At 37.7% G+C, this 13,690-nt stretch overlaps 1 protein-coding gene across 4 annotated transcripts in view; it reads right to left on the bottom strand.

Annotated features, from left to right (window-relative positions):
* Window positions 1-6,047: 6,047 nt before the first annotated feature.
* UBE3A (ubiquitin protein ligase E3A) overlaps window positions 6,048-13,690 on the bottom strand; it is a 98,795-nt gene continuing 91,152 nt past the window's right edge. For all 4 annotated transcript variants that reach the window (XM_067559987.1, XM_067559989.1, XM_067559988.1 and 1 more), the window contains 5 exons: window positions 11,844-12,008; window positions 10,829-10,984; window positions 10,661-10,734; window positions 8,977-9,120; window positions 6,048-8,663 (listed from right to left, as the gene is read on the bottom strand). In XM_067559987.1, the coding sequence (XP_067416088.1) occupies window positions 8,543-8,663; window positions 8,977-9,120; window positions 10,661-10,734; window positions 10,829-10,984; window positions 11,844-12,008 (660 nt within the window). In that variant the 3' untranslated portion in view covers window positions 6,048-8,542. The remainder of the gene's footprint in view (window positions 8,664-8,976; window positions 9,121-10,660; window positions 10,735-10,828; window positions 10,985-11,843; window positions 12,009-13,690) is intronic.

Raw genomic sequence — 13,690 nt, 5'->3', positions numbered from 1 at the left:
GCTGAGGAGGTCAGAAATGGCTCATGCCAAGCTGTTGGGCATCTGGGATCTTGCCAAACAGCTCACCCAGAGTGCGTGTCCCACTTTCCACACCACAGTGACTGACAACACTGAGAGCGCCGTGAGAGCCATTTTACAGAACACCAGAGTGACTTCTGCTCCAGGTAGACTCCAGTCTCAAGGGATTCCACTCTTATCTGCTGGGAATCAAAGTGGTGGAAACTATCAAGATGAGGAAGGAAAGAATAAAGATGTATCTATCAAATGGTCAAGAGTCTCAGGGAATGAAGTACATCTCGGCACGGGAGATGTAAGGCAGGACTGTGGAAAAGAGTGTAATCTGGGTACTAACAGCTTCTCTGCCTCTAGCCTACTGTGGAGAGCTGACCAGCGAGTCCATTTTGATCACCCACAACGCCACACTACTACAGATAAGAAATCTAACAGAGAGCAGTTTGCAGGTAACTGTACACCATGCGCGTCTTCTGTGTTAATCACCACACAGCATCAGGACCCAGCAGCCAACAATGCTGAGCTTAGGGCACCAGTTTCTCCCGAAGGAAGAGCAAGCAGCAGAAGACCGAAAGGAGCGTTTCCAAGACATCCATATAACAGTGGGGGCAACGGCAGAGGGAACCACATACTCAGACCTAGTTCCAGGAGCCTTTTCTTAGGGTTGCGTGAAACACAAATGGGGCCCTCCTTTGTCAATGCACAGCTCATGGCCAAGGAAGAAGCTGGTTTTAATGACAAAGTCAAACTTTTTGTCCAAAAAGTCAAAGTTCTGAAGCAGCAGCAGGGCTCTCTGTTAAAAGATTATTATTCGGAACGACTGCTGGACAAGTTAGACAGGAAGCACCAGGCCAACCAGGACTTACTCCTGGACATGCAGCAGGAGCAAAAGAAATGGACTCTGGTAGGTGCAGAGCCCAGCCACCGCAGCATTACTATTAAGAAGCTGGATAGGAATTTTATTAGAAAGGATATCCCTGCAGAGCTTTTGATTTGCGAATACTACAATGAGATACTCACCAAAGAGAACCAGTTTGAGAGAAACTGGCTAAACAACAATCCTTATCACATGATCATACAGAAGTCTTTGGCTTTTGTTTCAAAAGGATCCTGTTGAGCTAGTAGATCCAAAACATGATCTACTTTTTTGGTGATATAGCCATTTTTTAAATTTCACGTGATTCTTCGTGTGTGTTTATTAAGCTTCAAAACTAGAAGCCCACTGACTCTAAGTAACCCTACAGTAATGAACTAGTACTCACATCCATTAAAGGAAAGCCAAAATTTGGGTAAGAAAGTTGATTTCAATTTTGTTTCCAAATTTTATTGTAAAATACTAAAGTTAATCAATTATTTTAGGAATTATGAAAATACTGCAATTATATCATGTTAGGTCACTTCCTTTGGTATTTAAAAGATCTGTTCTTGTTGAGAGTGTTGATGACACTGAATCACTGAGCCTTTCCAGGAGGTCTGAAGTAAGTAATGCAAAGAACTGCACCTACTCCAAGATTATAGCACAAATGTTTATGTAATAACTTCCTTTTACAGCAGTTATTTTTGTGCATTTGTTACATTGTAATGATATCTGGTTTGGAAGCAGAAAGGATGTAAAGTAGCTTGGGGAAAAATACTAAATTTTCAAGAAGAATGTAGCACTACTAGATTTTGGCTATAAAAAAAATGTTGATTGGCACAATACAGAGGCACACAAGAGGGCCTCTGATAAAAGCACTGACTATGTATCAGACAAGAGTTCTTAACTACAAGCTTCTAATCCACAGAGTTCTTCATATCTTCATTAGCTCTGGTACATTGTGCAACGTTACAAATCAAAAACGTTTTCTAGAAATGTTGCTATACACAACACGTGTCCAGACAGTTTTATTAGGCTCCATGCTCCACCAAAATATTCAGTCAATGACAGATATTGTCAAACAGGAAATCCTGCATTCTGATCCAATATCTCTAGTCATATATTGGGCCAGCATTCAAAGTTGATTCTATTTGCGTTTAATAAACTGGTTTACAAAACCATCCATGTGCCTCCTCAAATGACTCCTGATCAATTACAATGCAGCATTTTCTAATGCCATTTTATAGTTTTCAACTTTTTGAAATTTAGCAATAATTTTGCCCTCCACCCACATCTCTGTTAGCCTGGTCCTTTAAACCATAAATTCTATGTTAAAGTATTTCACAATAAGTAGTGGACACCTATAAAAGCAAGCTGCCTTGAATTTTTTTTTTTACTAGCACTACTGTGAGTGGCAAATTACGTCCTAGTAAATTACCAGCAAATATTGCACACTAAAGAAAGGGCTCCAACTTCCCTTGTTCATTTCCTAGACACATCTAGCTATAACCCTCTACCCCTTCTTCCCCATTGTTTTCTCTTCCTTTGTAGTCTTATCTTCCAATGCTCTCCTCACTTTTTCTCCTTCCTAACTCAAAATTTCACCCTCCTTTCTTTACCTTCTCCCAACCTTTCCCTTCTCTCTTTAACCATACATTCCATTTATTTAACTCAAATCTGCTGTCTTCTCTATTCATCATCTCAACCCAATCAATTTCCTTTCCTTTTTTGTCTCCAATTTTTTTGTCTGGCAGAATCCATTCTTTCATTTGTTTGCCTTCCCCTTTTCCCGAATAAAATTTCATTCTCTGGTGTTGCCCCAGTCTATTATCCTCTAATTCAATTGCTCCCTCCCATAAGTCTATCAATTTTCTCCTCAAGTCATCATTTGTGCCTTAATTCCTTCAGTTTCAGGTCTGTTCCCTTCCTCCTTCAGTTCTCAACTTCCTTCCAACGCATCTGTTCTTAGACTCCTCACTTCATCAATTTTTTACCCTCCAGTTAATCAAGTCAGTTTTGTCACTCTAGAAGGCAGGCTGGCAGGTAGATGGGATGGAACCAGTTGCTGGATGGGGAAGTGCACCCAAGGAATTAATGCCTTAGTTAAAGGTGCTTTCAAGGGATTTGAGAAGTGGAAGCCAGATTTGAGTGGCCCAAGGGAAAAACTGGAGGAGAGGAAATGAAGGCAGAGAGGGATAGGAGAGGAAAGAGACAAAAGCAATAAGGAGAAACAACGTTAACACGTGTCTCGATAGTGAAGAGTGTCTTCCAAGACAAGAGAAACAAGGATATGCTGGTTGGGAAACGTTAATGATCCAGGGGGTAAATTGAACTGTACAGAATTTCTCATAACTCGATAGGGAGAAGTGAAAGTGACAAGAAAATCATTAAGATTTACGAATGTCAGGTAAACTGTGTGTCTAAAACTACCTCTCAATGGATACTCATGTAAAGAATTTAAAATTTCCTGAGACATCATGCAAAGAAAAAGAAAACAGTAATATGTGAGAGAACAGTATGAAGCAACAAAATATTAAAATACATATATATGGAGGAATCTGTCCTCAAAATGGACAAATCTTGAAATAAAACTTGCAGCATCAAATGAGTTTGGGTGGCCCTAGGCTTGGAAATAAATATTAACAGTGATAAGCCAAAGCTGGATTCCTTGCTGGAGATCAAATCTAAACTACTGCATTGGTGCAGAGAGGATCATGTGTCTGTTTTGTTAATTCTCTGTAGGGCTGCACACTGAAGGTTAACTGCTAACAGACTTGCCTTTCACATAATAGACATTGACTGTACCCATGTACATTTATGATATCATATACATACAAAAATATGAACAGGCTGATAATGGGATTGCTTATGATAACAAGACTGAACTCAAAGTGCCAGGGGGCCCCACCCACACTTTTGTTCCTAAAATTATCTTCAAACTTCAGGCTTACCAACCATATTGGTGAGCCATTCAGACACGTTATGAAGATGACAGACTGTGCTAAGTAAAACAAGAACATGCGTGGATTTTTTAAGACCTTCAATCTAACCTTCTCATGTTACATTTGTGAAAAAGCGTTCATTGGGATGGGCCCTGGGGAAAGTGAATATTGGTGAGATTAAGATGAAACGCTACCTAATCCGATGGGAAAGCTTCACCCCTTGGCGAAGGTACTCCACCACCCCAAGAGGTGGTAGCTATGTCAACAGAACACACACTCCTGTCCACACCAGGGGTTATATCAGTATAACTATGTCACTCAAAGATGCGGATTTTCCACACCCCTAGGCAATGTAGTTATACTGACAGATTGGCAACGTAGAGCAAGCCTGAGGCACTTCTGAAAACATTACCCTGTATGTATTCCAATTGTCTGCTAGGTACAACTCAGGTCTCTGTCTAATTTATCATGGCCCTTAGTGACTCCCATATTCCAACTTCACCATGACAAGAACTGAGTTTTAGACACATTTCAAAGTAGTGCCGTCAGCCACTAATCCAGGTAGGGGAACACATGAACTTCTAAGCTGGGCAGCTGGGATACAATTACCCCTCCAGCCAGTTTGTGAAAACATTTGGCACTGATGGTATCCCAAAAGGTAACACAGGAAACTAGTACTGCAAATCTGAAATACTTCCACTATTTGAGAAGTATCCCCATGTACATGGAAGTGGCCACAAAGATACACATGGCTGCCGCCTTAAATAAAAATAAGGCATGGTGGGTGGTTCAAGGTGACTGTCTTGAGCTTTTCTTTGCTCAGATATTCATTCATTTCTGGAATGAGACTGCTTCCTCTTTCTGGTAAGACAGGCTTTCTGTGCCAGAAGGGAGTGAATTTCCTGCAGCATCTCTTCCTGCTACTGAGAAACCTGGGAGCATTTTGGTGGGTGGGGCAATTTTCTGAAAACATTATCTTGTACCCCCATTACAGAATGTGCAGGACCTGTGTCTGAGGTGACTAGCTGCCAGTGAGGTTTTAAAAAGGTCTCCCAGTTCCGCCTCCAACAAACAGGGCTCTGGCAATGGCAAGCTGGCTACACTATGGAATCACAAAATACTCTAGGAAGCACTGACATTAGCTGTGTCAGAGGCCTGAGTACTAGAGGCACCGGTGGGGAAGGCAAAGCTTCTTCTGTTGGAAGCACTGATTCTTAGAACAGGAGCACTGGCCTTACTGTAAACCAGCAATGCAGCTGCACTGAGATCAGGCCCTTGTTGACCTCAGGCAGGAGGAATGACTCAAAGACGACACTAAAGGCTTCCTTGCATCCTTGCAGAGGACCAGGAATGACTGCATGTCACTTACTATAGAGTGATAGTGGGAACTAATATCATGTCTCCTCCCTTGTATTCATTGCTTCGATGCAAAGTCAGGAAACCTCAATACAAACTGCTTGGAGTCAGGGGCACAACAGGGAGCTGTTAGCCCTCTTGGTGGCTTCTGCCTTATATATATGTGATGAGGTAGTGGGTCAGTACCACTGACTTCAAGCTGTATGTTCCCAGCTATTGAGGAGTGCTCCTTTGGCAAGTGTTTGAAGCATTTGAGCAACCTTCCTTCCTCCCTCAATGCCATGCCTGAATAAAGGGACTCTAGATCCCTGGGCACTGAAGGAAGTGCTGGATGTTAAACCAAATAATTGATAAGTGCCAAACAAGGCATTGAACTAGGATAGGTGTCTTAGAGTAAGGTGCTCAGGTGCTCAGTGAACTTAATAAAAACACCAAGGTGCTGGAAAGATTCCAAAATCCCCCTCCTCCACTGAAAAACAAGGTATGCACCAAAGCGCCTAAGAAGAGGTAAGTAAGGTGCTGCACAAGTGCACCTAAGTTCCCAAAGTAAACGTTGTAGGACTTTAACTGTACCAGACCTGGCTGGAAGTTAAGTGATGATGAAGGATATTCCCTCAGTGTTCCTGCAATCCTGGAGAGCTGGAGATAGAAAAGTCAGTCCTTTTGAGGGAAATCCTTTCTTCTTGACAGGGTCAGTAAATGAAACTGACTGGAACATTTTAGGGCAGTATTTATGGTGAGCAGGAGTAGTGTTCATCTGCCAGTAGGGGTCCTGGCTTACTACTGCTCCATCTACCCATCAGTGGTTAAAAAGTCTTTATGTCTAGGACAATTCCATCAGTGCTATGCTAAGGAGATAAAACTCAAGAGTAAGGATTCAGTATAGGTGGAATCTTTAAGGAAGATATTTAAATGAGAAGTTTGGCAATTCTAGAAAGTTCAGATGCATCTGACAATGCTCCCTCAAAAGCAATTCATGCTTTTTTGAAAGCTAGTACAATTATACATTATTTTAATGTCACTTTATGCTACAGAAGAAAAAGTATAAAGCTCTCATCCATTTAGAATGTCATCGATTCAGAGCAAGAACCTTGTATTTTTTACATGACTCAAGTGTCTAGCACACTTTTGGAGCTATATAATAATAATCATCACCATGAATCTTACACCAAGAGAACTGGACATAAATATCATTCAAAACATTTCCAGGCTTAATCACATTAAAGGGGTATGGTTTGAACAGTTCTAGAATAAACATATGGTATTAAGATCTTTCCATATTTACAATCTTACAACTACCTCAAGGCACTCAGAAGCAACATCTATTCTCACCAACTAAATAAAGTACGGGAAGACGGCAAAGAGCCCAAATGAATCAGTAAGGCAGCGTTGTTGTAGTGAGACTTGCAATATTTGATTTTTTTTGTTAAAGCCCTAGCTCCTGCAGATGTGATTAAGTAAGAATCTCAGCTTTCATTTATGCAAAACAGTTGCTAGCCCACATCCCACATGGCTGTGGAGAAAATCTTGAAAATGTATTCCAAGTGCACCCTAAAGGATCAAAAACCAGAAACCAGATGAAAAGAACCTTTAAAAAAAATCTCATTTAAAAACATTTCATAATTGTTAAGGTAATCTTGATTTTTTGGGCCTGACTCATGATTTTGAATACTTAGGGTTGCCAACACTGATTGTCATTTCTGGAGAGCTTCACATTTGTATAGTCCTCAGCACATAAATAAAGGTTTCAAAATCAATAGTTTAATGGTATCCCAAGTTAATTTATGCAAGTAAGTAAATCACTGTCTTCTTTTTCACTGAACCATGGTGAAAAATGTCACTGTTTTATTCAGCATTATAGTTACATAACAGTTGTCTGTTTCGATTACTAGAAAGAATTTATTAAAATAATCCTGAAAGACATCTTTTCTCCCTCCCATGATTTCAAAACTAGACCTTTTAATGCCAATGTCACACAAATCATCAAATGGATTTGATCTGTAGTAGTTACAGCCATTGTCAAGGCACAAGCTCAGCTCTGCACATCAGCTGTTGCTTGCAGTAAAACGAGATATGCCATATATGTCCTCTTAGCTAAAGATGCATAATCCCTTTATTTTATCTTGCAACAAGAGAAGTTAACATTCCACACACACACTACGAAAGGTAAAGGATTTATTTCAGGTAGGATTTTTAGATTTAAATTCAAAACCTATTGTATACTTTATGTAGCAGATGAAAGTAACCTTAGTATTTCCTTTCTAACAGTATATTTAGTAGTTGGGAATATACACTATAAAGTAGGCCTTACAAGTTTGCTTTAATCATTTTCAATTTTGCCTACTGTTAGATGAAAAATTGAAGGTACGGTCGCCATCCCTTTTGATTATGGTGCAACACTGATCATGTGCCTTGATAATGGAACAACAGTTCATTAAATAAGGGTGATGACATAACATGTAGGGAAGACTTTGGATTGTCTATTTAAAATGTCAACGTAATAGGCAATTAATAATAAAACTTCATTTTAAGTGCACTTCCACATGCTTCTTGTTTATAATATAGCAACTTCCTATCCTTTTTTCAACAAACTTCACACTCTACTCTAAAGCTGTTTGGCTGAAAATGCACTTTCCCCAGTAAACTTTCTTTTTTTAAAAACAATGTAACAAAACCCTACCCTTTCATATACTAAGAAGTATGCTTTGCTAATGAACACACAACATATTACAAGACATGTGAAGACAACACATCGTGAAATGAGTTTTACTTGTTGTGCTGTAACTAAAGTAAAGTTCTCAAGGCTGCAGTTTAACATTCCACGTTCTCCCTTCCATCTTTATTGATTCTTAAGATTTTGAACAGAAACTCTTTGGGGGCTAGAACAGCAGTAATTGCATCACACTGTTTTCCAAGACTTCAAGTGTCAAAAGCAAACTCTTCAAAAAAGTACAGTTCCTGATTTGATTAGATACAGGGACAAAAATGTAGCACATACTTGAAGGTTACATGGTCTACAAATGATGGCAATATTTTCCTTGGGAGAGTACAGTTTGTTTTCTTGTAAATACTCAAAAAGGCTCAACTTCAAGCAGTAATAAACACAAGCAAAAGTGATTTAACCCTTAAAATAAATATTCAGGAAAACCTCTCTGTACATACAAGTGAAAGAATATGTAATACTTTCACGCTAAAAGAAAAAATAAAGAATTTGTTCATATAAGCAGCTGAAATCTGCTGTTCCAGCCCAGTGTCCCCAGTAAAGAAGGGAGGCACAAACACAGGTGACTACTGTAGCTCACTATCTTATGGCCTTTTTTGGACAGGGACATAATCACCACCAATTTTAATCCCTTTTGTTATATTTATTTATTTATTACAGCATGCCAAATCCTTTGGCATATGTGATAGCCTTCAACAATCTCTCTTTAAGCTTTTCTTTGCTTGAGTATTCCGGAAGCAAAAGGACATTAAAGCATGTGTGAGACGTAGGTAATCTGAGGAAAAACAGAAAAGGAAAAATTTAGTCATTGAAATGCAGGATGCACGCATAAAAGCATTATCTTTGAGAAATACCCCGCTATTTCATCTGCTTACATATGGCAAGAACAATACTCCAGTTTTGCTTTAAAATTTATACCCATTGTTTTCATGTAACTTTGATGTCACAGCATCATAAAATATTATTAAAATGCTAATTTAAGAGATACTTAAAGAGTTAGCTACCGGTATTTTCACTTTGCAGAATTTGTCTTAATTTTTAGGAAGTCAAAATAAACTTTTTATCAAAACAAAGGGTCGATATTTTACCTTTCTGTGTCTGGGCCATTTTTGGCTATAATCATCTTTAATTTTCCAAGTCCTCCCACAGGTGCTCTGTCCGTGCCTGTTGTAAACTGCAAAAATAATCTTTTCTGCTCATCTGTAAATGAATGGACTATTTCCCAGAATTCCCTATTTAGGAAGAAATTAACAACGTAAGAAAGTTGAGAAAGCAAAAGAAAAATTTTGTTAGGAGTATATGATACAAACAAGACCTCCCCCTACTTGTAAATAAACTTTCACAATTACTAGGATTATGCACTTAAATATGTTTCAATTAACAGCTGCAGATACTCTAACACATCAGCATACAAACTGAATATATAGGAGCTGGACAAAAATGCATTCAAACATTTGCTAAACGCTGAAACTTTGAAGCTACATTTGAAGTATTTCCAAATCTTTGAAGGTTAGTTAACTCTTTCAAAACTGTTTCAGACTATTCGAAAATTAGCAGATATTTTGCAGATGCTGCCCATTTGTTTTCTATTCTGTTCTTATTTGCTCTATTTTTCAGCTATCCTTATTGCATTCACTGATAATCTTGTTTCTTTCTGCCTCGTATCATATTACCAAATACATCAATTTTATTTTGACTACAATAGCTCAGGTCACGTGTCAATTACCAACTGTGTATTAAGATCAAAACAGGTTAAAATGATCCGAGAAGAAGCTTTTTACAGTATTAGAGGAACAAAAACAGTGATTGATCAGAAAAGTGTCCGTCTGATTATGTTAAAATAATCGGAGCAGGAGTTTTTGGAGCCCTTACATTTTTCCATAAACATAACTATGGTAAACACACAATATTTTACATATCCCCATTTTTGACAAATGGCATAGTTTGGAGACTTTTTGTTGAGATGATATGTGATAACAAATGTACTCACTAATGGCCCATCTGAACAAATTATGAAACTTCCACCCATCACACAATCCTATTAGGATAATTCATCATTGAGCAAAAATATCCCTCTCTTATAAGTATATAACATATTCAAATGATCTTTAGGACCGTGAAATAAGGGAGACTACATACAGAATATTTCATTCAGACCTGGAAATTTCAATACTATAATGATGTAGACAGACTGGAGAAGGGTTAGAACAGAAAGACAACCAAGAGCTGGAGGGGATGGAGACAAAGATTATAGGAACTATACCATCCTCTCTCAGAGGAGGATAGGAAAACCCTGTATAGCATTAATCCACTTCTGACCCCACAGAAACTCTTCTTCAGAGACATTTTTTATGACAGTAGGCAAGTAACAGGTACCATACTGTAAGGAATATTCCTGCTGAGGCTGGGGATTACCTAATGGGTCCTTCCATCTCTTAACTAGAAAGCACATGAGTAAAAAAGATCAAGAGCTAAGTAACAATCATTTTTTACCCTTCAGTTTCTTCCACAGCTTTTGATAAGTATTTTTTTAAAGAGTTTATACTATAACAGCATGTTAAACATCTTATCATTTGTTGACTTTATTCAAATACTCTTGTCATAGTGAAATTACAGATAATTGAGTAATAATAATAAATGATACTTAGCTCTTGCTGGAGTTTAGTGTGTACTTCAAAAATACCAACCTCACATTACAGATGCTGCCTCTTCATCATTAATTTAGTAAAATATAGTTTTCTTGTATAGCCCCTGAAAAGTTAAAGAACTTACCTAATAATAAGAGAGTCTCTGCTATAGCCACCGTCGTATTCTGTAGTTTCTTCTAGTGCTTGAAAGTCTAGATTCTGTAAATGTAAGACATTTCATCACCACCCATAATTGTACCTTTGGGATAAGAAAACCAGCAATTTGTTTTGTTGCACATTCCAGCTTTCTTACCCTACTTCCACAAATAAGTAATTCAATTTCCTCTGGTCTAAATAAATATTTCAGCGGAGACTCATTGGTCACCATATGGAATCCTCTCCGAAAGGCCTTGAACTGCTTTTCTACTGATTTATTGAGAATGTAGTCGGCATACAAATTGACAAATTCCTGTAAGAAAACAACCCCAAAACTTACTTAATAGTTAAAAGCCAAACCCTACCCCTCAAAAAACAAGATACAGCCACCAAGACATTTTGGTCTAATGTTTTAAATAATTTGTTCCTATTTCGTGACATTGTAAACATTTGTTTTCTCATAATAGGAACCAAGCCAATCTGAAGGACTCTGGTAGGACACAGCAAGCATAATAAAATAAAAGTTTAAACCACCACAAAATAGGAGGATTCAAAATCTCAGACAAAAGCTTATTTCTACATGTATCAAAATTCTGTTTTGTCTAAATCTGTATGAAATTCAGCAGCAAGTTACAACTAGAGGAGAGAATAGATCGTCTTTTGGCCTGGCACATTTTCTTACAAGACGATCGATGCTCAGATGCTGAGTCCAAAATGCGTTCGGGGAGATATACAATGTAAAGTCTAGTATGCACATTTCAATTTACTAGTTTTATAGCCAGTTTACACAGCAATCTTCAAAGGGTTGATATCTATATATACACCCACAACAGAATCCTGAGTAGATATCTATGTTAATAGTTTGTTGTTTATAAACAACATTAAAAAGGAATCTTAAATATTTCTGACTTGTTATACACAAACATAGTAAATGCACTGTATCTTCAACTGGTGTTCTCAAAGTCATACATGCAAGAGAATTTTACAAAAAAGTGTTTTCTTCTGCTTAATCTAATTGGATTATTAGAATTTTAAATTTAACTTTTTTTTTTTTAATCGCTAGCTAGCTGAAATTAGTGTTTTAGTTACATACCTAGAACATATTGACTGAAATTCTGATACACACAGTAATGACAAAGACCATTCCACCGTTAGAACAACATGTGAGTTACCTTTCTGTTTTCATTTGTAATAGGGATTTTATCTCCATTTTCCTTTAAATCATGCATCATTGGATTGCCGAAGAGATCCGTATGAGATATTTGGAAAGTTATCATCATATCATCTTCCACACTTCCCTCATACTGTAACAAGTCTCTTAAACTCTGATAAAGAACCTAATAAAATAAAAACATTTTATAGAGCTGTAAAATACAAGTTCCACTATATATCAACACTGATAACCAGAGTACAGTTTTAGATATGGATTGGTCAACTATGCCTTTTGGGTGAGGTCAGAATTTTGTACCAAATCTCAATCGTTCATGAATCGGACATAATCACCAGAAGTACCAAAAAAATATTTGTGTACATGATACGAAGAGGAGGAAGTTCAAGTGTTGCTAAATCCTTGACCCTGACTTTGAAAAATAAGCACAAGTTAGGATCAGTAATTGCCCAGGATAAGTGGCATTTTAAAAAATAAATTTAAGTTGTTTGAAGGGGTTTAAGGAGCCTTTTGAGTCCCTGTATTCAAGCAGTAATAAGCCCTGCACCTTGTATGACATCTGAGGAGTTCCCTAGGTGCAGGGAAAAGCAGTTCAAGAACTGCCACTAGGGGACAGAGGTATGAGCCTCTCAAGGATGCAAACTGAAGTGTGAGCGCTCTTTAAGTGGAGAAAGAATAGTGAACTTTCCCCATATACTTAACATAAATTTTAGCTGTAACCCTCATCCTCTCACCAGCTGTGTTCCTCCCATGCTCCATGAGCACTTTAAAATATACCATGTTAGTAAATGCTGATTTAAGAATCACTGCTTTTTAAACAAGAACTGGCTCTCTTGTCCTCTGAATTCTGGCTGTGATACTCAGCAATTCCTGAAGTGGCCTGATTACTTTGAATTTTATAGTTTTAAAACTCTCAAAGAGCATTTAAATATCTTGGCCTTTTTAATGGAGTCTATGAAAGGTGATTTTAAAGTAGTGATGGCAGAGTCAGGCAACTATGGAAGAGGAATAGAGGTAACAGCTAAACTGAAAATTTAAAATCCACCTGGCTCTCTTCCCACAAAAATGAGACTGATAGCCCCAGTTTGTGGCCTCTTGACAACTCTGAATTCACTTGTTATTAAAAATAAAACTAAACTGGGAGTCTTAAATAGCTCACTTTAGCTTTTACAATAAAAAGTAAGTTTTAAGTATCTATTAGCCCTCAAACTACAGCTGAAAGGGTGGCCAGACTTGGCATATTGTTGGAAGGTGAAGCAATTTAAACAGACTGGGTAACCTATAAAAAAAATTAAGCTATTTTTTCTAATATAGTTTTTAAAAGGCATTTATAACAACCTTTACCTTTCATTTTATCTTTTCTTTTTCTCTAAACCATTTGTCATAGTGGAAGGATATACTGCATAACCCTTACAAAAATAATGGAAAAACTACCTCAAATTTATTTAAATAATTCATTCTAACAGCAAAAAACCACACTAGGTTGCATGTTAGAAAGCTACTGGTGTTCTTTGGATGGTTGAAGGCACAGGGACAAAATACCTGTGATGTGCTTTAACCGTCCACTCACACTCACTGTCGCTTATTGCTCCTATACAGTGGTCAGCAAAAAGCACCCTTCATCCCCCTTTTATCTCTATGGTATTTTAAGAAGGCGAGACAGTAAAAAGCATGTCAGAAAACTGATAACTGCTTCAAGAATTTGTGAATAATCTCCATCTGCCACAACTGCCTTTTACTTTAAAAAACAGTCAACAGTGTTGTACTTTCATGGAAATTTCTAAAAAGTGTTTTAGAAAAGATGGGTAAATTATATTCTCATTTTACAGACTGGTTTGTTGAGGCACAAAG

This window comes from Emydura macquarii, unplaced genomic scaffold, assembly GCF_026122565.2.
Source record: "Emydura macquarii macquarii isolate MOO-44397 ecotype Brisbane River unplaced genomic scaffold, CSIRO-AGI_Emac_v2 contig_2207, whole genome shotgun sequence".
Classification (NCBI taxonomy): domain Eukaryota; kingdom Metazoa; phylum Chordata; order Testudines; family Chelidae; genus Emydura; species Emydura macquarii.
Note: the sequence above shows the minus strand (reverse complement) of the source record. Positions and strands in the feature narration are given on the sequence as shown.